Below are 25,448 nucleotides of genomic sequence, written 5' to 3'. Positions count from 1 at the left end.
ACAGGTGCGCACCTGTATTATGAGCGCTTCTCTACGCTGGTGCTTAAAAAAGATTATGACGCCATCTACGACGCAGGCAATACGTGTTGCCGATTGCGGTACTGTACCAGTAATCGGAATCTGCACTGCTCGTGTCAGCATTGCCGGTCGTCACGCCGTGGTCCTTTTTGCCGTGCTAGCCTGCGGTCCTCATGACCTCATACTTGGCCTTGATTTCCTTTTGGCACACTCGGCCTTAATTGATTGTTCGTCTGGTACCGTCAGCCTTGATCTACCAATCTTTGCCGACTACTCTGCAAAGCCCACCAGCCGCTTGAGCCCAACCACTTTCGTTCGCCTGCCACCTCGAGCCGTCACGTATGTGTTTTTGTCATCGACCCCTCCCATTCCTGACGGTGATTATATCGTTACGCCAATTACTGACGTTCGGTTGACGGGCAGTGTTACTGTGCCCTATACCATTGCGACCATAGCGGATAACTGTGTGTTACTTCCGCTCCTTAACTTTGGTTTCACCCCTCAAGTGTTGCCCTGCCAGATGTCTCTAGCCCAGCTAACTGCCATAACAGAGGACGATGTCAGTGTTGTCGCTGTATCTGCTCTTGATCGAAGCGCAGTCTCACGGTGACCCAGCTCAGACGCTGGTATTTTTCGAAACATGATTGGATCGGAGCTGTCGCCTCACCAGGCCGACGCTCTCTGCCAAGTTTTGGCCTCATACAGTGACATTTTCGACACCGATGATCGTCCCTTGGGCCAGACTAAAATTGTCACTCACCGAATCAACACCGGTGACTCTGCGCCCATTCACCGTCGACCGTACCGCGTGTTAGCGTCCGAGCGAGAAGTGATTCAGAAAGAAGTGGTCAAAATGCTTACGAAAAACGTAATCGAACCATCAACGAGCCCTTGGGCATCTCCCTGGGTATTAGTAAAAAAGAAAGACGGCTCATGGCATTTCTGCGTTGATTATCGCCACCTCAACAAAATTACCAAAAAAGACGTGTACCTTCTACCACGCATTGACGATGCCCTTGATTGCCTCCATGGCGCCACCTTCTTTTCATCTCTCGACCTCCGATTTGGCTACTGGCAAATTGCTGTAGATGACATGGACCGAGAAAAGACCGCCTTCGTTACCCCTGACGGTCTTTACCAATTCAAGGTCATGCCATTCGGGCTCTGCGACCCTCCAGCGACCTTCGAGAGAATGATGGACATGCTCCTACAAGGATTTAAATGGTCGACATGTTTGTGTTACCTGGACGACGTGATCATTTTCTCACCAACCTTTGCAACCCACCTTGAACTCCTTTCGACCATTCTATTCATATTTTGACGGGCCGGCCTGCAGCTCAATTCCTCCTAGTGCCACTTCGGTCTTCGTCAGATTACCATATTGGGTCACCTTGTTGACGCTGCCGGGGTACGGCCAGACCCGGCGAAAGTACGCGCTGTAACAAACTTCCCAGTCCCACGCTCTGTCCATGATGTTCGCAGTTTTGTGGGCCTCTGCTCCTACTTTCGCCGGTTTGTGAAAAACTTTGCGGCACTAGCACGGCCACTCACCGACCTTCTCAAACAAGGCGTCCCATTTTCTTGAGGCCCTCCTTAAGCTGATGCCTTCTCTCAGCTAATCACCGCTCTAACGACACCTCCTATTCTTTCACATTTCGACCCCGATGCTCCTACAGAAGTGCGAACAGACGCGAGTGGTCAGGGAATTGATGCAGTTTTGCCGCAAAATCAGCGGGGCAACGACCGTGTAATCGCGTACGCAAGCCGTCTGCTTTCTAAGTCTGAACACAATTATTCTATAACAGAACGGGAATGTGTCGCTCTTGTTTGGGCGGTTTCGAAATTCCGTCCTTACTTGTATGGCCGCCCATTCCGTGTCATCACAGATCAACACGCGCTGTGTTGGCTTTCTTCTCTGAAGGACCCCACTGGCCGACTTGGTCGTTGGGCATTACGCCTACAGGAGTATTTCTACTCGGTTTGCTTATAAGTCTGAACGTCTCCATCTGGATGCCCATTGCTTATCCCGCTACCCTGTTGATCAGCTCGACGAACCAGACATTGAGCCTAGCCTCAGCATCATGTCAATGTCCCAGTTTCTTTAGATTGGTGATGAACAACGTCGTGATGCTTCTCTGCGACAACTTATTGACCGTCTCGAATCTGCTCCGAACGACACGTCACTTCGCATGTACGTCCTCCTGAATGGCACGCTGTACCGTCGTAGCCTGCAGCCAGATGGCCCTGAACTCCTTCTTGTCGTGCCGAAAAATTTGCGTTCAACCGTGCTGCACGAGCTTCACGATGAACCAACTGCTGGTCATCTGGGTGTATCTCGGACGTACGACCGCGTGCGTCGCCGCTTCTTTTGGCGCGGTCTCGCCCGGTCCGTTCGACGTTACGTGTCCTCCTGCAATAAATGCCAACGTAGGAAGCGACCTACTGCGCCCCCGGCTGGACTTGTTCAACCGATCTCCATCCCAACCGAACCTTTCTTCCGTGTTGGTATAGATCTTCTCGGTCCTTTTCCCGAGTCGAAATCTGGCAACAAGTGGGTCGCCGTTGCTATATACTATTCGACTAGGTATGCCATCACTCGAGCGCTACCCACCAACACCGCTACTGATGTTGCAGACTTTTTGCTCCACGACGTCATCCTACACCATGGCGCTCCTCGCCAACTACTCACGGATCGTGGTCGCACATTTTTGTCCCGTGTGATCGACGATCTTCTGCGCTCTTCCTCGACGCACCACAAGCTGACTACTTCCTACCATCCCCAAATAAATGGCCTTACCGAACGGCTAAATCGGACCCTAACGGACATGCTCGCGATGTATGTGTCCTCCGACCACCATGACTGGGACCTGGCGCTACCTCACATGACCTTCGCGTACAATTCTTCGCGCCACGACACTACTGGTTATTCACCCTTTTATTTGCTTTATGGCCGTGATCCGAAGTTACCACTCGACACCCTACTTTCAACCACTACAACGCCGTCAACCGAATATGCACGTGACGCTATTGCTCGTGCCGACCACGCACGTGAGATCGCCCGCTTTAGACTTTCGGCTTCGCAAGCCACCCAGAAAGCCATCTACAACAGCCGGCATGCTGACGTTCACTTCTCACCCGGTACTCTTGTTCTTCTGTGGTGCCCAGTTCGTCGAGTTGGCTTATCAGAGAAGTTGTTGTCTCGCTACATGGGTCCTTACAGTATCATCCGCCAGGTAACCGACGTCACCTATGAGATCATTCCTGCATCTGAGACCACAAGTCTGCCTGCAACCACACCCAGTGATGTTGTGCATGTCAGCAGGCTAAAACCTTACCACCTGCCTACTGAAGACCGTAGTTAATGTGCACCGAGACGGCGCTTTTACCGCCGGGGGTAATGCTACGTAGCTGACGTATCAGCGGTAAGAAGACGACAACGAGGAAGTGGTCTGTCGGTTGTGCGTGCTGTCTTCCATCTTAGTCGACGCCATACACATCAGTTTGAATATAGATTTTAAATAGACGCGCCTCGTGTCATTTTTATGTAACAATATCATGGCACACTTACTTTTAGTTAGTTACTATGCACTGGGCATTTAATCAGACTGATTGCTTGCATGAGCATGTCGTTTCTTCAAGTCCTGCTACAAGTTGTCGCCATGTGTTCGTCTGCCAACAAGGCCGCTTATCAGTTCGGTGACTGTAGTCGCATCGATGTGCGACAAATGTGCACACATCATCCGCAATCTGTTGAATGGCATGGTGATGTCCTCGAGCTTGTTCAAAGTGAATTACACGTAAATGTCACAAACTGAACTTGTGCACTCACTTATCAATTTCGAGGCTACACAAGTGCCGAGGTGTTAGTTTCTTTTTCACGTTAGGCTGCCGCATTTTTTCGAGTGGACATCCCAACATCGTTGCGAGCATGACATTAAAAGCAGTCTACCTATGGCCAGTAGCCTCTATTGTGGGGGCGGCGAGCACGTTCATATCGAATGGATAGATTTTCTCTTGTTCGTCGATGCGAGGCGTACTCGACTCAGACGACGCGTTATGCAGTTCACCCACAAACGAGGTCGTTTCGTCAGGCGAGGGGGAGACTGCATTACGGTGCATTTAGTGACAAGACCGCACTTCCGTTCTATCGCTGCAAAGATTGATATCTCTCATAGCCTCACTTCTGCTTTTTACCTGTCTCTAACTGACGAGGCTGCAAAACAGTGCCGCTTTCAGTGGCGTTGTTGGCAACTAACGGGCTCGCACGTTAGCTGAGGCTACAGCGGTGACTCGGTGACCGCCGTTCGTTATTCTCGTTGTCCTGAGCCATAGTGGGGCTCTTTCTGAAGTCTACGGCTAACGAATGATTGCCACGCCCACTTCACAAATTAGTGTGGGGCGGAACTTCTTTACTACAGAAGGCACTCGACAGCACCGTGACAAAAGGCGTGTCATGATGGTGAAGCGGACGCCGAAAACGCCACTTAGCCAATCGGATGTCTAGGCTTTGTCACATGCCCCAAGCAGCCAATAGAATCGCGCGCTGTTGCTTCTCGATGATGCATTTTTTCTGAAAAACCAATGAGCAAGGCTAGCCAGCAGTGGTGGGAAATTGAAGATGAAGGATGACCCTTCCAAACGAGACCAGGATGACCACGATAGCTCTTGTGTAACAGCAGCGGTCCAGCACAGAAAAAGCGCGATTTTGGTGTCTATTAGCGCTCACATTCATTTCCAAGGGGTGGTATAAATTTTATTGCAGAAATAATGACGCAAGAAGCTAGGAACTGCAAAAATAGGTGCAGATTCCAAAAATGTCAGCTTCAAAAAGTATATTTTTTGTGATTTTGGTCTTCTACGGCTCATGTCCCTCCTTAAGAAAGCCCTTTGAATTTCCCATGCAAAAGTATGGGACTGGTGCATTCGTATATGGAACTCCCACACAGCGGTCCACCCGCTATATCGAGCACTGAGCTGCACCAAAGCCCAGAAATTGCATTTCTACTAACGAATAGTGATCACTTTTCGGCTGCATTTTGACAAGTTCTGATCTCTTTTCGCGCGCAAGTGACGAGAAGGTGGTGCTGAAAAGTGAAACGGTAAAACTTCATTTCACTTATTTTGTTCGTTGCTCAGCACTTGTGAGCACACCGGTATGCTTAATGCATGCTCTCCAGGTTTTAAAATGTGGGCATGGTGTTTAAGAAACAAGATTGCCGAGGGCATTAAAACGAAGTGATGCGTTCTTTGGGGAAGTTTGGCGATCTGTTGCCTTGTTCACATTCTCTCGTGCATGATGGCATGTGGGAGTAGAAAGCGTAACCTTTGAGATGTACAACTTCGTGACGTATTTTGGCGTTTCCATTTATAGAACACCTATCTCGAAGGCTATGCTTTTTTCTAGCTTTTTGCACCAAAGCAGCAGCTGTCTGCTATAGAACGACAAAGCCACAAGTTACACTGCTATCACCAACGTGTCGACAGTGGGAGCTTGCTCGTTCACTGCAAAAGAGGGGCTACTTGGGCTGGTTGGGCATAGCGCACACATATAACATTTTATTGCACATATTGCGGCAATATATATACACAGTTAAAAGGGGGAGAGATGACACACAGAAAAATGAATAAATGATGGCACATGTGCCAGAACATTTTTAATCAAATCTTGAAATTAAAGTTTAACTGAAAATATACTGGTATTTATTGTCCAACAGGTTGACAATGAGGCACTGTCCTATCTCTCTTCTTTCTGAAACGTTCCCTGCGCACTAAGTGAGTTTGATCCTTTCAAAAATTGCTCGTTGAGTTTTTGTGGGCAGCATTGTCTTTAGTGGTTTATGGACTTGTGTACTTCTCGCCTCGTTCCTATAAGTCATCATTTCGAAATCAGAGCTAAACATTGACCTGCTTATAGCGATAACAATCATGACTGGTGCTAAGAGTGACGTCAGGTAAAGCACAGTCGCAAACTGTACTTACTTTTTTGCGGGCTTTGGTGCCAGGTGACTACATTGGGTGCGTCATGACTACTGACTATGGTTTACGATGCCTCAGTCCGGGGTGCAAGAGCTGTGCCCATTGCACCAATTTGATGCAATTTCAGATTGTTGCACCGAGCTGCTCCAAAAACACGAAATTTGCTGAAATTGTGCCACACAGCACCAAAATGGCCAGCCAGCATCAAAATTTTCTAATTTGGTCACCTGTCCACGCGCGCACGCATAGACAAGTGACGGCCTCCCGCAGCGATCCCTGTAACGACTGAACAGGCCTTGTTCAAATTGTTCTATGGCTGATTAATGGGCATTTCACAAGTGATTTTCGAGCGTGAGAAAGCAATTTTTAGTTGACTTTGATAATTTATTGTGAATTCCAAGCCTTGTGATGCGCTAGAACATTTAACTCACGTGTTCTCGGGAGCCTTTACTACCGATCGGCAGCATTTTCTGACCATGCTGAAGAAGTATTGCTGGGCCCTTTAAAGGAGCGCACAATCGATGTTCCTGGGATGTCGTCCCACACTGCAGCCCCTCTAGCGAAACACATCATTTTTTTCGTCCACTCCCGAAGTCCCGCCCGGCTTAAACGTCGGACGAGTCCGTCGTCGTCCAACGCTCTATAAACAGCTCAATTTTCATTGCTATAGAGTGAATATAAAAAAGAAGTGTCTTTGCGTAGCATCTCCCCTTAATGCGCGTGTTCTCTCTTTGCAGGCAATGCGGTTCCCACCCAAGTCCTACAACAAGGACCTTGAATCGGCTGAGGTAAGCTTCTGAAGGATGCAGCACAAATATATGAAAGCAGTATGTGTGGAAACAGTCTTAGCACAGCTACTTATCTCGATGCCTGATGACATAAGATCCCGAGAGATAGTCCTCCTTTAATTGAGTGGAAAAGTGAGGAGGGGATTAGCATTCAGTCTGTACTGCAGTGATGGCCACCTTTAATGTCAAGGTTGTCAAGGAGCAGGTGAGAGATCATGCAGTGGGGTGATATAGAAATGCCAGAGGGGAGTTGCGAGTAGAACTTTCAGATCGCAATAATTAATAAATTCATAGAAAACAGGCTAACCGTTGTTGGACCTAGAGGAGGCTTAATGGCAATAACTAACAGTGAAATAGACTTCATTCTGTGTGCACACCAGGGCATTGTACTGAATGGGAAGTAACAAGATTCAATGCAGTGACCATAGAATGGTAAGGTCTCGTCTAAACTTGAGAAAAGAGCGGCACAAAATGATGTGCAAGAAGCCAATTAATGAGGTAGCAGCAAGAGGAAAACTGCAGGAATTCAGAGTCACTTCAGAGGAAAAGTGCAGGAATTCAGAGTTTCACTTCAGAATGATTTGTTTCTCTAACCAAGGGAACCAATGCTAGTGTTGACGCAATAAACAATAATCTGAAGAGTATCATTAAGGAGTGTGCAATGGAAGTCGAGGATTCATCTTGAGTATTTGCACTGTCGATCATACACGGATGGACCGAATACACCACAAAACAGAGACACCTTTATCATACAGGGACTGTACGATAAAACGTGTGATTATCCAGGATGTAACACCAACCAGCTAGTGTTATCGGGGATATGGCCGCTAGACGAGACATTGCAAATTATCCTTGGAGATGAAAAATCTCATTAAGATACGTCAGACCATGAAATTTTAAATGCGATAGACAAAATATAGCTGGCGGAGGTTTTTAGGTTACAGTTGAAACACATAACGAAATAGACAGGGAGAGCAATAGCTTTCGCTCTTGCGGCTCCCTAAAGGCCTGCATATAGCTCGGACCGATATGCCACTTGCCCTCTAGGTACGGCGAGCGGGAGCCATGGCTGTCCGCTAGAATGGAAGATGTTATATGGAGCAGCGCCCGCTTTGGCTAGTTGTTATTGAGTCAGCCATCTTGCCAGTTTTTCTGTGCATCTCCCTGCTTGCTCAGTTCCTCTGAGTAAAAGACCTTTCGTAGCACGTGACAACTGGTGGAGGTGCTGGATAACCCCCAGCCGATGTTCCAAACGCCTCCAGATAGCCCTGTACCTTCAGTCACAACACCTGTTCACCACTCAAGCCAAAGACTCCGAGGACTACCTCCCGAGCTTGGACCTCTGCCCGAGATGACGTCAGTGACGTCCCCGAATGCTGTGGAAGGCGTTGCAGTCTCCAATGCTCTGGAAGGCCCTGCAGCCGTGCCTCCTATGCTTCGGAAGCCTCGTGTGCCGAAGGTGTTCCACGGTTATATCTTGGAGGATGTCAAGGACTGGCTAGCTCGGTTCAAACGGGTATCGGATTACAATAGTTGAACCGACTTCGACAAGATGAGTAACGTGTATTTCAGCCGGGAGGACAGCCCTCCTACTTGGTACGAAAACCGTGAGCCCTTTTTCTCGTAGAGGGCCTTTCGCCGTCAGTTGCTGGCAAGCTGGGCCGATCCCGATCGCCGTGAATGAGCCGAGCGAGCTATTCAGTCACGCATACAAATGCCGAATGAGAGCATCATGATGTACATCAAGGACATGTCGAACCGACCCTGACATGGCAGAAGAAAAGAAGCTCCACCATTTAATGCGAGGAGTGAAGGAGCAGCTTTTTGCTGGCCTCAGTCGCTATCCCCCAAAGACCGAGGTGGAGTTTCTGACCGAAGCCACAACTATTGAATAAGTGCTGCAGCTGCGCTCTACTATGTACGACCGGCAAGTGACTATCGCTTCGTCAGTTGGCCAGAATGTAGGTGTAGGAAGTAGCACTAACATCGAGTCTCTCTGCGACTTCATTCGATCGGTGGTGCGCGACGAGCTATAAAAGATTCAGTGCTAGCACCAACCTACTTTGAGGTCCATCTGCAGCATCGTCAGAAATGATGTATGACAAGCTCTGCAAGTGCTACCTTCTAGTTATGTCACACCTGTCCCAACAGAGCCAAGCTGTGCAACATACGCAGATATATATTGATATATTCAGTTGATATATTCCTGCTTCACCGCACTTCGTTAACCCTACGCCATAGGATGCACTTCCTTTGCTGCAGCCAATTCACTACTTGGAAAATTGGGAAAATCGACAGCCACTTCCAAACAAAAACGCGACGTATGACACACACCAGACAGACGATCACTCTGTTATCACTGTGGTGAAGCGGGACATGTGTACCTGGATTCTCCCTATCGCCGCCTTGCACTCCAGGGTTTCGCCGTCGACTCGCCACGGCCGAGATTCGGTGACGGACGGAGAGCTATTGAAGATTACCTCTCACAGCGGCGCATGCCACTGCGGCGGCAGTTGTGGTCCCTATCCTCAAGGCGATCTCCAAATTGTTGAAGCCTCCCAGGGGCAGCGCAGGCATGCTCATCAAGCCCTAGGCAGGAAAACTAATGACAGCGACGTTGAGGAGCGAGGCCATTGACACTCTATGTAAGCAAGGCCTCCGTTTGACGCAAGCACAGACTCGCAGCAATTCACCGACAGCAACGAAAACCGGAAGCAGATCTTCTTTAGAGATACATGTAGTAGTCGACGGTCGCCACGACGTTAGTGCATTATTGGATACAGTTGCGGACTATTCGATCATGAGCGGAAAACTAGCAGCGCACATAAAGAAAGTTGTTACGCCTTGGTACTGCCGGGGGACATGTAGTCACCCCTATTGGCATGTGCACTATCAGGGTGAGCATTCAGGGACGTACGTTTTTCACCAGCTGCCTCGTACTTCGTGACTGTTCCCGAGACATAATCCTGCAAGTTGACTTTTTGCCAAAGCACAGCGCTATTATCGATCTTCGGGAGCGTACCATAACGTTTCTGACAGTTGGTCTACGGACCAATCCAACAACCGTGGCAGCACGTTTCGTGTTTCTGCCAACAGTATCACGTTGCCTCCACGCTCCAGCGCCCTAGTTGATGTGTGGTGTCCGACAAGTTACGGACGGGATGGTGAGGTTGTCGCCAAAGGCAACTTGGCGCTTTTGTTCACGCTAAGTGTCTGCGTTGCACGCAACCTCGGGACGCTTCATGACAGACACTCTGCCCTACTTTTGACTAATTTCAGTAACGAGTACCAGCACCTGTTTCGTCACATCGTCATGGCTTTCGCCTACCCTGTCGCCGGCATTGCTGATATTTCGCATCTAATCAGCCCACGATGGGCTTCGACCGACACCAAGCGATGTGGCTTTGTTACTTGCCAAAATTGATGACCATTCGACCCTCTCGAAACAACAACAGACTGAGCTACGTAAACTGCTACATCAATTTAAAGAGTGCTTCATATCCAACTCGAAGTTTCCTCAAACACCGATCACCAAACACCGAATAATTACGTATACCGACGCCTCGCCCATAAAACAACACTCCTACCGCATTTCTGCAAAGAAACGTGACAGGATAGATGCTCAAGTCGAAGAGATGCCGCAAGATGACGTTACTTAACCTTTCAAGAGTATCTGGTGATCTCCCGTCGTTCTCGTAAAGAAAAAAGATGGATCACTGCACTTCAGCGTAGACTACAGAAAACTTAACAGCGTGACAAAAAAAGACGTCTATCCGCTGCCCCACATCGATGATTCCCTTGACAGACTGTGGCGGGCCAAGTATTTTTTATCGATAGACTTGAAAAGTGGCTACTGGCAGATCGAAGTTGATGAACGAGATTGTGACGAAACCCCCTTTGTTACACCGGATGGCCTATATGAATTTAAGGTGCTTCCCTTGGGCCTCTGTTGCGCACCTGCGACATTCCAGAGAATGATGGTCACTGTTCTTCTAAAGTGGCACACGTGCCTAGTTTATCTGGATGCTGTCGTGTTTTCTGTGACCTTTGAGAAGCACCTGAAGCGTCGGCAGACTGTGCTGGAAGCCCTCCGCTCTGCTAACCTAACCCTAAAGCCGGAAAAATGTCACTTCGGTTATAAAGAACTAAAGTTTCTCTGCCATGTTGTCAGTGCTGATTGTGTTCAGCCAGAGCCTAACACAAGCACTGCCGTGGCCTTGTTTCCTCTTTCACGTGATAAGAAGGCAGTACGTCGCTTTCTAGGGCTGTGCGTGTACTATCGCCGCTTTATAGCCTATTTTTCAAGGATTGCTGAACCGCTCACTTGACTCGCTCGTGAAGACAACCCATTCGTTTGGGAGGAAGAACAAGACGCAGCTTTCTCTGAACTACGGGAGCATTTGCAGACATCGCCAGTCCTCGCTCACTTTGACCAAGACGCTGATACTGAAATTTATACTGACGCCAGCAGTGTGGGTCTTAGTGCTGTTCCGTCCAACAATAAGAAGGCACAGAGCGAGTGATAGCGTACGCTAGCCGCACTTTTTCACGCACCGAGGTCAACTACTCCATGTCAGAGAAAGAATGCCTCGCTGTTCTATGGGTCACGATGAAATTTAGGCCTTACCTTTGCGGTCGCCACTTCAACGTAATGACCGACCATCATTTGTTGTGCTGGTTAGCCGGCCTACGAGATTTGAGAGGGCGACTGGCACGGTAGAGTCTTCGTCTGCGAGAATTCGATTTCAGGATAGCTTACAAATCGGGTCGCAAGCACGGAGATGCCAATTCATTGTCCTTGGCCCCTGTCGAAGTTTGTGGCCGCGACACCGAGGATGACGGTGGTTTCCTTGGAGCCCTTACTACAACAGATCTGACTACACAACAGCGCATGGACGACGAAATCCGCGCAGTTATCGAAAACCTTGAAGGACATAACTCTTTCATACGTCGATGTATTTCACGAAGTCTGTCGTCGTTCTGCCTGCGAGATGGGGGTCCTGTATAAGAAAAAACTCCAACGGCGATGAGTGAACCTATTTCTAGTCGTGCCAACTGACATGTGTGGCGACATTATCCTCGCCTGCCATGATGAGCCCGCATCAGGTCACTTAGGTTCCTCTCGAACTCTCGCTCGAGTTCGACAACTGTACTACTAGCCTAAGCTTTCCGCATCTGTTAAGCAATACGCCAAAAGCTGCTGGGAATGTCAATGCTTCAAATCCCCACCATTGACACCCGCGGGGCTTCTTCAACCAATTGAACCATCTAGGGCGCCATTCTATCAAACAGGAATGGATTTACTGGGGTCCTTTTCGCTGTCATCTGCCAGCAACAAGTGGATCGTAGTAGCCACAGACTATTTGACGAAGTATACCGAAACAAGGGCACCGGTGCGATGCCTTTTTTTTTTTTTCCAAGCGGGAAATAATGTCACTTGCCCACTAGATACGGCGAGCGCGAACCATGGCTGTCGGCTAGAATGTAAGATTTTATGGGGCAGCGCGCGCTCTGACTAGTTGTTATTGAGTCAGCCATCTTGGCAGTTTTTCTGTATGTCGCCCTGCCGGCTCAGTTTCTTCTGAGTAAAAGACCTTTCGTAGCACGTGACAATATAGTCTGGGGTGAAATTTGAGGATAGCAAAGGCAAAAAAAAAAAAAAAAATGTCACCCAGATACAGCTCGATTAAAACGGAAAGACGAATTTATTGACACACTTCATTTATCGTCGTCATCGGACACTCTCTTCCGAAGCTCCCTTGTCGCAAATGCTCTCCCACAGCAAATCATATTCAGTGCCATCAAGCGCGTTTCAGATGGGGCACTTTTTGAACGTACGGTAAATAAGCGCCTCCGCCGGAATGCAAGCCCAAGCCTGGACAATCCACGAGCAGAGCATCTCTGGTGAAGCCCGTTTCAGCCATCCAGCAGGGATCACTTCTGGTTCTCAGGACCTTATCTGCTCTGCATACAGGCGCTTGACATGGCTCAAATGGCTCAAATGGCTCAAATAAGCCTCAAATGGCTTATTAAGGCACACATCAAGTGGCTGCAGCTATGATTTAATCTCTTCCGGGATGACGATGAGCGCAGTGCAGGAGTCGCGCAGCAGTCGCTTTACAGAGTTGGTCAGGTGACACCAAAACCCATTGAGCACAAGCATCGAAGGGAGGCCCAGCAGTGCCCCGGGCCGTCGACACCACACGGACTTTATCCAGTGAAGCACTAGCGATCGGTCCATCCACCCCCTGTCCTTGCAGTGGACGACGACATTTTTTGGGAACTTCTCCTTTTTTTTTGCTGCGTCTTTCATTTAAATACCACGTAGTGTGGTGACTTGTGACCTTCTGAAGTGCTGGACAACATTACAGTCATCCACTTTTTTTTCATTCCCAGTCCATCGCACGGTAATGTGCGTAGAGCCTTTCTGATGCACCTTCACCGCCGAGGGCATATCTAGGTAGACCGGCGTTTGATCCCCATTGCCAATGTAACCCAGCTGAAAGGGGACTGCCTTTCGCAATGCAATTACGTATTTTAGAAACTTTACAAGATCCTCTTCGTAGCTCTTTGGTAGCTTCTGCGAGATCGACGTACGTCGATGTGGGAAGAACCCAGCGCGGCGTATGAAGAGAGACAGCCTATGCTTGCTTGCTTTGAAATCCTCCGGCTGAGTGCCTTTGTCTCGGGCGATCTCCCCTGCTTTTGCTTGTAGTAGCTCGACATTAACAGCGAGATGTGCTGCTCGCTGCTCCCGCACAAAGCTTGATAGTTCTCATTTCACGTCAAAAAACACTCAATTTTTTTGGTCCGCAGAAACTTTTTCGCTGGTCGCTGTAATCTACGAGGGGGTCCTTCTGCTTTCGCCAGCCGCAAATACTCCGCTCGTTGACTCCAAACTGCCACTCTGTGGCACAGTTGCATTGATTTTGGCAGCAGCAATAACTTTCCTTTTAAAAGCAGCCAAGTTATGGCTCATAGAAATGTCATAGCACTGTCACAGTAATGTCATAGCTCTTAAATGGCTGCGCAGTGTTGACGTGGCATAAAATCACAGGAGCAAAATCGTGGCCGTTGTTATGGGCGTCAAGTTTAAGCAAAGGCCACTGACCGCTATTGCACGCGTGGGTGTGTAAGACAAACGCCTGCTACCGCCGCAAACACTACCTTGCGCAGAAGTGCGCAAACACCTGATGATGATGATGATGATACACCGCACTATGGCGAAACCGAAACTGAATTTCGGCCAAAAATTCTTGGAACCCGCATATAGTATGGGGCCCACATTTCGTGCCCTAAAATCTAGAAGGAAAAAAAAAACCCGACCTGTATGGGGGCTTTTACTCTAATTTCGTTGGTGCGAGAATGCAGCATAAAAGAAGGGGGATGGACTAAAACACACTTCATTGTCAAAAGTCAACAAGGTTACTTTGTCGAGCCTTTTCCGGCAGCAATGTACCACAATTGCTCTTGACTTGTATTGTAAAAAGGGGTCCATTGCGCGTCGCCATCATGCTCGTTGAAAAGCGAGCCAATTGCGTCCAGGGCATTCACACATCCTGCAGGGTCATTCTTTAGAATGTACGATCACTACACACCCACAAAGCAGACACAGCGACCGCTCCACTCACGCGATCACATGCGCAAAGCCAGCAGAACCAACAACCCAAACTCTGTGGATTTGGCTACATTGTCCGCGATTACATGTCAGCATAACAAGCGGGTGTTTCCGTGCTGGGGTGCGGGTGTTTCCTTGCTGGTGTTTCCATTAAAATATCAGCCCAGGTCCACCGCGATGAGATTTCTGTAGTTTGTTTTTAAACATGTGCTTAATACTGGTACCTAAAAGGCCTCCAACACTATTCAACCCCCCATTTTTCACTTGTGGGTTGCGTATACTGGCGTACAGAAAGACTAATGCAGCAAAAACGGCAGTCACATTGGCACGCAGTCCTAAGTTATTCATTCTATTAAATTCAAAATAAAAGAAAGAAAATGCCTACCTTCAACTTGATTTTTGCAACATCACCTGACCACATTTCACTTGCCCTGACTGGCCCAGTGATGTTGGATGGCTCCCCCAATGAAATGAGCTGGAAGCACTGACGTAGGTTGTGATGATGATGATGATCTGAGGCCTCGCCCTTTGAGGCGGGCGATGAATAAGCGTCAAGTGCGGACCGCTTACAACCTAATTGCTTTTAGTGCAGGACTGGTTATTACGTGGGTTTTTCTGATCACCGATATGTCGCCCATAAAACTCAGTGTAGGGGCGGACTGTTCATAGCGTAGACGCACGGAGGAGAAAACCGGTTATAACGCAAAGTTTTTTGGCACATGATCATAAAATCAACGAACACAGTGAGAATTTGAGCGAGTGATCACTTCACTGTTTCAGCTTCCTTGAGGACGAAATTGTGCGAAGCACTGTTCTCAAGCATCGCCAGAAAGAAATAACTGCATTCTTTCATTAATGTCAGACTTGGGAACTTGCTGCTGTGTTGTGGCTGTGTTGAATGTGTCCGCTAGTGAGAAGTATAATAAATTGCTTTTGAAAGGTGGGTTGTCTTTTGGCATCCGCAAAAGCCGAAAAAACATGTTTTTGGTTATAACCCAGTACTACTTATAAGGAATTTTAACAACTCATGTGACTTACGCTATTAGCGGTCTACACTATATATAGCCCTGATCAGACCTTTAGAAACTTAACCCTTTACCGCTTAATGTCATGTATTTGGGACACACCGAAAAACTTCGTGCAAGCAAGTCACGGAAAGCAGGCCGCCTTTAATGCCGGTCGTCAAGTACTCACAGGGAATTTAACTTTCAGCATGAAAAATTTACGGCGATCTAGTGTATTGTATATCATGCTAGAACCAATTGTTTTGTAGCTGAAGGCGGAGAGCGCGAAGCACGTGCGAGAGCGCTCACTTCTTAGTTCTTTCTTGCCTGGCTGACACAAGTTATATCTTCAATAATTGTGCTTACAGTCGAATCTCGATGGCTCGAACTCGAAGAGACCCAAAAATTTGTTCAAATTGAAATAAGTCCGAATAAATCAATGCTAAGTATAGGAGGGCTCCTCATGCATTGGCGCATGTGCATTGAGCTAACACACGAGGGTGAAGTGTCAGAAGACTTACATTTATTCACAAATCACAGGACATCCCTCATCAATTGAAGTAATCGATGATGCGCGTCTGCTCACGTTTGCCTTGCAGTGAGTCAATTTCGCACGCAGCTTGCAAAGCAATTCTACTTCCGCTTCAGCATTCTCTTGGCAAGAGAAGTTGCGCGCGGCAATGTCTAGCGCCGACACTCTCTAAAGACGACGACAATGACTGCATCTCCGCTACTACCCTCTAAACCAAAGTCACAGCGTGGCCAGCACATGACGAGAACGCAGGAGCGTCTCCACGCGGAAAGGAACAGATCGGCGTTTGAGAGAAAAGCAACGCTCCACGGCAGCTTTGTTTTTTTTTTTTTTTTTTGCTCTCTTCGCACCCTTCATAAAAGGAGAAAGGTTATGTGGCAGGGACGGGAAAGGGCGAAGCGTGGCACCGACGCGTGAGAGCGAGCCACACTCTGCGACAGCTTTCGGTTTTTTTCCTCTCTCTCATTGCACGCAGTGTTGGAAGGAGAAGGGTCTTAACGTGCAGGGGCGGAAAAGGGAGAAGCATGGCACAGGCACGTTGCAGATTGGCATTTGAGAGATAGCAAACATTTCACCACAGCCTTTTCTTTCCTTTTTCTTTCCTTCACGCGCAGCGTTGAGGTGTCGGAGGTGCCGCCACAGGATTGGGTGGGGTGCTGAAAGCATTTTCGTAGTGCGGTCTGTTCGAAATAACCGTCGCAAGTGCTTGTGCATTCAAATTATCGGTTGTTTTCGCCCATTCGAATACATATAGCTTTGACAGGACCTCATCGTGAGTTCGAATTGAGAGGGTTTGAATTAATGAGATTCGACTGTATTTGGTATGTACGTGCGCATGAGACGTGGCACATGACATGTCACGTATTTCTGACGTATGTTTTTCATTGCAAGGTCCTCGCTTCGGTGGCATGTTGAGAATTCGCGACATACATAGAAGTATGTATCAAAGGTGCACTTTAGATAGTTTAACTGTGGAATCATTTAAACGTTGCTGTTGAAATGTGGAAATGCAGTTTCATGATTCAGGCATTAAAGAGGTCAAAAGACCAGAAAGAAAGTCTGAGGAAGAAGCTCACATGCCATTGTTGCTTGTTCTTTCTAACGTAATGATGACCTTGTTACTACAGTAACAAATGTGGTGCCTGGCTTGCCAGGACTTGAGCTGGCACTACTGTTTAAAACCGAGGTATTTTCTGCTGCTCTTTACAATGTTTCGTCTCACTCCCCTTGTCTTATTCTGAAAAGGTAATTTGTGGAACGACCAGCGTGGGGAAGTATTGCTGACCTTTTGCAAGTTGTTTGGCCTGACGAAGTACAAGGGAGCATTGAACCCTTTCAACAACAATCAGGAGCACATATGACAGCTCGCAAACTCAGAAAAGCAAGAAAAGGGAAGAGAAAGATGGTCAAGTCTAGAGGTGAAATGGTAGCTAACATGTCTGTTGTGCTTTGTAGTCGTTAATGTTGCTGCTTCATTTTCTTGGGGTTCAATGGATAAACCACAGAAAAAAAAAGGGACACATTAGTGACCTCAATTTCAACCTAAGGCTACGATTGCTTTCAACGTTCATTTATGCAATCACAGGCCTGCACCCTCCATCGTAATTTTTGACAGCAATAGTTCTGGTGGGCACCACTACGTGCTGATGCAATCGGCAGTGATGCAGTGATTTCATGTCATGATTAGAGGGACACTAGAGGCAAATACTACCTGTCAATATTGATTAAGTTTCTAAGCAAGTAGCTTGCTAATAAGTTAGTCTTGTGCCACAACGTCAAACCCTTTACGATAATCAAAAAAGATGCAATCAATTACTTGCCTTTTGTCTATTGCTAAGGCCATATCATATGTGAATTCCATAAACTGTGACTGCAAGAAAAACCTTGCCTAAAGCTATGTTGGTTTCCATTAAAATATAAATTGTGCTTAACAAGATGCGACATAATACAACTACATATAATGTGTTCCATTACTTTGCATGTAAAACTGGTCAGGACACAAGTCTATAGTTCTCAACGCAGTTTTCAGGTCCGCTTTATGTAAACATGGGAGAAAAAAAAAGACAGAAAAAAGTACAGGCATAAAGAGTTGCAAATACTTAGCACTGCTGCTAATATATGATCTTGCCCAGTTGCCTTTCTGAAAGAAATCTTTGCCAAGAGCTTACGTACACCCTCCAAGGGAAACTCAACTTGTGGAATTTCTTAATTACACAAAAAATCTACGCCAACAACCTGAGCTTAACGGTCACAAGATACAGAAGTAACTACTAAATACTTCAACTTCGCGCTTGTCATCATCGATAGTGTTGCCTCAGTACTCTAGGAGGAATGGTGTTATTGTTCTGACCATTACTCCATGTATACTTCCGAAATTTTTCCGGATCTTTTACCAATGGTTCCCCAAGCTGCATGGAAGAGCTTTTCTGAGTTGTTTCGCTTAAAATGTCAGCCTCTTTAGTTCTTATATGTTTTCCAGGCAGCTGTGTTCGTTGTATGTACGCCCTCCTCACCTTGTGCAGCAAAAATGCAGTTGCTGATCAAACTATGGTTATTCCTTATCGCGTTTGGATGAAAGCATCTACGCTGGAACGAACTTATCTCAAAGATAGAAAAGCTATTCTTTAAGATTCTCTGATATGCAAATCATCTGAAAATTGTATCAAGCGTTAGAAATTATGAATCTAACGACAGGTTTGTTGAGTGGTGATTCTAAGCTTCTGTGTATAGTGAATATTAGGTTCGAAGCGAATAGTGATTTTGATCGAATCATTTCGAATTAAATTCGAATGGTATGTATGACATATAAAAAAGGGAATATTTATCATGACCTAACTAACCTGCACAATACTTCTTTTGAATCGAAATAGTGGCTCTATGCAAATGCTACTTTTTTTTTCTGTTCAAAGGAAGTTGAAACAACCTTGAGTAGTAGTTTCGGTAGGATGCAAGTGATAACCTGTAAGATACTTAACGTTTTAAAATTTGTTATACTTGGATCATATAAGCCGTCATAACAAGCCTAATAATTGACGATAGTTATAGCGCGAGAACAAAACGACGACACAGAGACAAGAAGAACACAAAGGACTCTGTGTCTCTTCTAAGCCTAATCAAATGAAAAATTCATTTGAGGGTAATGTGTTCTTTTAAAGGGCCCTGCAACACTTTTTCAAGTAACCATGGAGCCAGTAAACATGCTTTTTGCCTCACAAATTTACCCCCGCAAAGTTTCTAGAATCAGTCCAGTACAAGCGAAGTTCCAAAATTCTGTTGCACACTGCAATTGCATTCTCTCTTCTCGTCTCGACAAAATAGCGGGAAGCTAAGCAGGGATAAATGGCATGGGAAAAGAAAATACATCACATGCAACTCGTGACCTTGAGCAGCTCTTTTTTTTTTTTCTTCGAATACGTGACTTTTCAGTGCGATTGCACACATACTCGTGGACAAGCAGCGGCCCCGGTAACAACGAGCGCGCCATGCTCAAATTAGCCAATAGCTGTGACCAGAGCCGTATATTCCTTCTTGGCTGTGACAAGTGATTTTTGAGCTTGTAGTGTCATTTGCCGCGGGAAGAAAGCAATTTTTAGCTTTGAAAATTTATTGTGAATCACAGGCTGCATGCTGCGCTACAATATTTGCGTCGCGTGTTCTCGGTAGCCTCGACTACCGATCGGCAGCATTTTCTGACCATGTTCAGTAAGTGTTGCTAGGCCCCTTCAAATTTGAAAGGGGCTTTGCGGCAAAGTGAATTTATCTAGGGTAGGTGCTTTCACGGCTTATCATTCTTACGTTGCAATGAAACCACCTTTACAAGCAGTCACATGCGGAATAATTTACACGTATTTGTTCATTGCGAATACTTCTAAAATATTCGATAATTTAATTTTGACTCGAAATGAATTCAAATACTCAAGTATTCGCACCAGCCTAGTAATCACCCTTGCTATATAAGAATACTTTTCTCAATGGTTTCTTCACTACAGATAAATTTCTAACACTGGCATCAGCACTACAGTGTTATGGTCACTCAAACCAGGTAAAGCATGGACATCTGATAGAATACTAAAACCATGACTCTCCATGTCTTGGACATAGCTAGTACCATCATTGCATAACGAATTAACTATGCGTTGTTCAAATGTATGAGTATCCATAAGAGTTAACCTGCAAATTGCCGATGACATTGCCTTGATGAGTAACTCTGGGGATGAATTACAGCTGACTATTACTGAACTGGACACGGAAAGCAGAAGAGTACGTCTGAAAATAATGTTCACTGATGTAATGTGCAACAGCCCTTTCAGATAGGGGGCGAGACACTAAAAGTTGTAAATGAGCACATCTACTTAGGACTGATAGTAACTGTGGAGCCGAACGATGAGACCCAAATAACTAGACGAATAAGGTGGGATGGAGCTCAATTGGCAAGCATTTTCAAATCGTGAACAGTAGATGGTATAGATAAAGGTATATAACAGCTGAATCTTGAAAGTGCTTACAGAGCAGAAATCTGGAGGCTTACAAGAGGGCTCAACTTAAGTTGAGTACGATGCAGCATAGTGGGTCAGGGAACAAACTGGGGTTAAAAGTTTTGTTACTGCCCTGTCAGTAATTCTCAGTGCAAAGCGCAGCTGCAGTATTTGAGAAGCTTCAAGACGGTAGTAGATCTTTTTCAGATTACGCCCAGGTTCGGAACATTGCTGATAATGCTGGAACCTATGCGGCTGCTAGCGATAAGCTAGAATATTCAATGGCACATGTATCAATGCCTACCACTTATCAGTTGATCGACGGCCAACACTGTGTTCACCGCTATCAGTGCTGATGGGTATTGCTGTAATCTGATCTTCAGATTATGAGCCACAAGTTTGGCCAAATAAACCGTTTCATCTTGTACCTACAGTCTGCTCCCTTGTTCCATGTCGTGCCCCGTGACAATATCATTGTTCAAATATAGAAGAAATGGACACTGGCTGGGCATGTATCACATAGGCAAAATAACCGCTGGTCGTTAAGGATAACTGACTGGATTCTAAGAGAAGGCAAAGGAGTGAGAGGGAGACAGAAAATCAGGCGGGCAAATGAAATTAGTTGGCAGGATAGCGTGGTAGCAGAGAGCACAAGACCAGGTTGATTGGCTGAACATGGGAGAAACCTTTGCCCTGCAGTGGGCACTAAGAAAAATATTAAAAGTGTGATAGCTATGCCCATTGTCCTGCACTGCACCAAGAAGCATACGGTAGGTCGGCGAACTCACTCGGAGTCGGATACAGCCGTGACTCTGATCCAGTCTGAGTGAATCCGGGTGAGTAATATTTTCGTGAGTTTGAGTGCATTTAGCTCAGGAAAATTATGGGGAGTCTAAGTCCAAGTAAGTTTAGAGCATGAAATACATTTCTTGAGTGAGTTCTACTTTATTTTACCGACATAAGTTCCTATCTAGTCATCTTCAGCATTACTATCAGCCTAACCTGGATTCATGTTTATACACACATCTACCCTTCTAAAGCATTTTCATTCATACACCACTTCAATATTTATTAGTTAGAGAAAGGAATTACGTAGTGGGGTGCCTTGTCCTCCTTCCACCAACTCTTCCAAAGAAGTTATTGATTGTTATATGTTATGGTGCCATCTCTTCCAAGAAAAGTTACCTTGCTGGTTTGTCAGCACTCAAAACTCGGTTGTGAAGATACTGTGTTGAACGGTACCTAGAAACGTGTGGATTACATGAGATAATAGTGTTTAAAATGCATCGACACCACATTAGAAAAAGATAATTCTAGGCTGATAAACTCGTGAGTCGACTCACTCGGACTCCCTCAGACTGGTATCGAGCCACGAGTCTGAGTCTGAGTGAGTGCGGGTGAGTAATGTTTTAGTCAGTTTGACTCCGAGTGAGCTCCACAAGTTTTGCCAATCTATACCAAGAAGTGAAACCAGCTACATTCTGGCAAAATTTCCTTGAAACCCATGAAAACCTTTAAATTTGAAAAATTTCTTTTCAAGGCTTTGAAAGTGCGGGAATTTTATAACTTCTTGAAAATCCTTGAATTTCCTTTCTTTAAACATTGTGTCACGTCTTACCGTCCATTATTTGTCATGGCATAAATTTAGCAGGTGGCATATGTCATGTACCCATCGTTGTAGAATTGAGAACATTAATAGCTTTGGCAAGGAACCAACATCTTGCATCCTAATTTTAATAATATTTGAGGTTTTTTGTCACAAAACTAAGAGATAATTTGAGAGATACCAAAGTGGAAGAATCTGAAAATTTTGACCATCTGGTGTTTTCTAACATGCACTGACGTCACGCAACACACAGGTCTCTACCATTTCACCTTTATCAAAATGCGATAGCTGCATCTGGGATTGAACCCGCAATCGTCAGGTTTGCAGCCAAGCGCCATAACTACTACCCCCTTGGGCAGATATTTGGAAACTCGCAAAAGCTAGGAGCAAGAGGATGAGAAGAAGAAATGTAGCATTGAGGAGGTCAAAGTTCTTACAAAAGAAGAAAATGAAACAAGAGGTTCCTGTTAACGAATGAGCAGCTACATCAGACTCGTAGGCAGGAGAGGCAACTATAGTGACCTGACGTGTATCGTCAAGTCAAGCAGCCTCAGGAACACTGCCAACACCAAGCAGCAGGAGATGGTGGACATTGATGTAAAAATTTGGGAAAAGCAGCAAGAAGTGGCATACCCAGTTCTTTAGTTTTGCCTATCTTGTGTTTGCATCTTCTGTCATACTGAAAGCGATTAACTATGCAACTCTAAAAGCTATAATTAAAACAGGCTCGTGAGACATCCTTCGTGATGGCGACTTCTCTAGCCTTCGCCTGAATAATTTCAGTCATTTTGGGCATTCTCGCTCCCCTCTGTTCTTGAACAAAATCGCCGACAACTTTTTCCACCACATGGTGTCGGCCGGTTTTTGGTCCAGTGAACGCCCTGCGAGTTGCTGCACAACCGAAGAGGTCTGCACTTTGTTTTCGCCATTGTCCCACATTCTTTTCGTGGATGCTGAACTCTTGCTGCTCTCATAGTTTCGATGTGTTTTCCGCATGTTACACGACCTTCCGCTTAAACGGCGCGCTGTATTGGCCCCGCTTGGTTGTTGCCATCAAATTTGAACCACAATTGACACAGGCACCAGTTGTGCTGAACTACACTGCACGATCGCTTACAGAAGAATAATCATTGACCAACTCCGTGCCTCCTCTCCGCGCAGTACTCCACGCGATAGTCGATAGGTGGCCAAGGTGGCAACAGCCGGCTTCAATCTAAGCGGACCCCGCCACTTTCGCACATCAGCTTTTGGAAACTGGGCTTGGCTAGAAATTCATTTTATTTTACACTCCAGTAAGCAAATCAGGCATTTCTATTCTATTTTAATACAGAGCGCTCGTTCTGAGCACCACAGAAAAAAAAGAAGTTTCGTTTTTGTCCACAAGTATTACAAGCTAGGTGGCAGCAGCCGCCGCCCGATCTAAAGGGTACAGTTATGTCAATTCATCCATCTATCGGCGGTAATCACGAGACACAATCCACGTCTTCCCGTTTTTTAATGGCTTTTCCAACGTGAAATCTACAACCCTTGCTGCGTGAACGTGGGACTGCGTGATTTCGGGACAATGGACCGTACGAAAAGAGATAGGGATCACTATTCCTTCACTGAACAAGCCTGAGTGGCCTCATCACTGTGCAGCTACCGTAGAATGCGGTGAAAATGAGCCTCCGGCATGCAAAATCGGTACCTTGCGATCGGCGCAGCAAGGGCCGTAATGCTGCTAGCGCGACGGGGCCTTCAGCGGCGGCCAAATCTTGGTACTCGAATCTAAGCCGACCCCCCCCCCCCCCTCACGTGGCACTTTCGCACATCATTTTTTTGAAAAAATTATAAGCTTAGATTGGAGTATATACAGTATTTTTTATTGTTCCAACGTTTTGACCACACTGATTGGCAATCTGTCGGATGCTGAGTTCTGGCATCGAGGTTATGCATGTGACGTCGATTTCAAAGTCTTCATCGACAATGGCCTTCATGGCTCGTCTTGGAAGGTGGACAGCCTGTTGTGCAAAAGTGCCGAAATAGATTTATGTAAGTGGGCCATGTTGGAAGGGAATGGTGGTGGCGGTGAGACGTATAAAGCTCCATAGCTAACGAAGTGTTGACATTCATTTCAGCCATAGAATACCTCACGCCAGAAGTAGCCATATTAGCTCGAGAGGACTCCACGTGGATTTCCTTGGTGGACCTTCAATGCAGAGATGCTGTGCTACCGGTGGCACTCTAGTACAGGACGGTCAAGCTAACCTGTTAACAAGATGTTTTCATGTGATTTAATGTCACAAAAAATCTTCGCGAAAAATGGTCTCCTTTTATCGCGTTCATCAAGATCATGCGTATGGCCCATGGCGCATCGCACTGTCTCATTTTGATTCCGCCGGCCGAGTGAGCAAGGGTAATGTTATAACGTATGCCTACGCTTCCACCCTCTTCATGCACTAAACACTACACGCAACAGATGTGTCAGTTTAGGGAGGAGCTTTACAGATTCTCACCCTCTTGCAAGCGTAAACATGGGAAAGAATTAGACTTTGGAGCCGGATATCTCTGAGTGCAGGCGTGCTAAAAAAAATCTTCTAACTGAAATTGTGTACAAACACCACTGCCTAAATTTTTTCAATATAAACATGCTCACTTACCACAGCCAGTATAAAGTTAATTATTAAGTTTTGGTTAATTGGGCTGCTGACAGCAATAATTGATAATAATCATCTTTCTGTCCCCTTGGCTGCTTAACTTATTTGCACAAGTGGTTCTCGCATGCCTTCGAGCACCTTATTAAAAAAAATCATGAAGCTTAACTTTGAACACCCGATCGATATATGTGGCATACCTTTGGAAAAAATTTTTTTGTCGAATAAATTTTTCCAGATTCCAAATGACAGCTCTTTAGTGAATAGGTGAAATAAATTTCAGGCAAATATTACCACTCAACATTGTCAGATTGCAAAGCCGACATCATAATTTGATATTTGACTTCCAGAGTTTTTTTTTGTTGTTGTTGTTGTTTTTTATTACAGAACTGACATTGCGGAAGCGTAACTACGAGTAGCACGCACCTCTCTCAAGTTCGTCAGCCAAGAAAATTTTCCCAACAACACTCACTCATTTGCTCGCGAAAAGGTTTCTCGAAAATAACCATGTTGCCTAAATGGGTAAACTCAAACTGGTTCTGATAGTTCAGTGGCCTGACTAACTACTGGGAAAAGCTAGGTGCATGACAAGCAAATTCAACATACTAAAACTGACGATTCAAAGCAGGAATCACTAGTGATCGATTTGAATAGGCATAGTAACGAAAGAGTACAGTGCTTTTACTTGGCCGCGATGAAGGACGCCGCGATGAAATTCACTGTTTCAACAGGGCTAAAGTGAAGTCATGTCTTACAAAATTTGTGACCTCAGTAGGAGCTGTCGTGACGTTTCATTGT

The 25,448-nt window shown here is 46.1% G+C and overlaps 1 protein-coding gene across 3 annotated transcripts in view; it reads left to right on the top strand.

Annotated features, from left to right (window-relative positions):
- The window catches only part of Rpn3 (regulatory particle non-ATPase 3), a 202,681-nt gene that overhangs the window by 159,432 nt on the left and 17,801 nt on the right, over positions 1-25,448 (top strand). For all 3 annotated transcript variants that reach the window (XM_075893970.1, XM_075893972.1, XM_075893971.1), the window contains exon 11: positions 6,732-6,782. In XM_075893970.1, coding sequence (XP_075750085.1) covers positions 6,732-6,782 — 51 coding nt within the window. The remainder of the gene's footprint in view (positions 1-6,731; positions 6,783-25,448) is intronic.

This window comes from Rhipicephalus microplus, chromosome 4, assembly GCF_043290135.1.
Source record: "Rhipicephalus microplus isolate Deutch F79 chromosome 4, USDA_Rmic, whole genome shotgun sequence".
NCBI lineage: Eukaryota > Metazoa > Arthropoda > Arachnida > Ixodida > Ixodidae > Rhipicephalus > Rhipicephalus microplus.
Note: the sequence above shows the minus strand (reverse complement) of the source record. Positions and strands in the feature narration are given on the sequence as shown.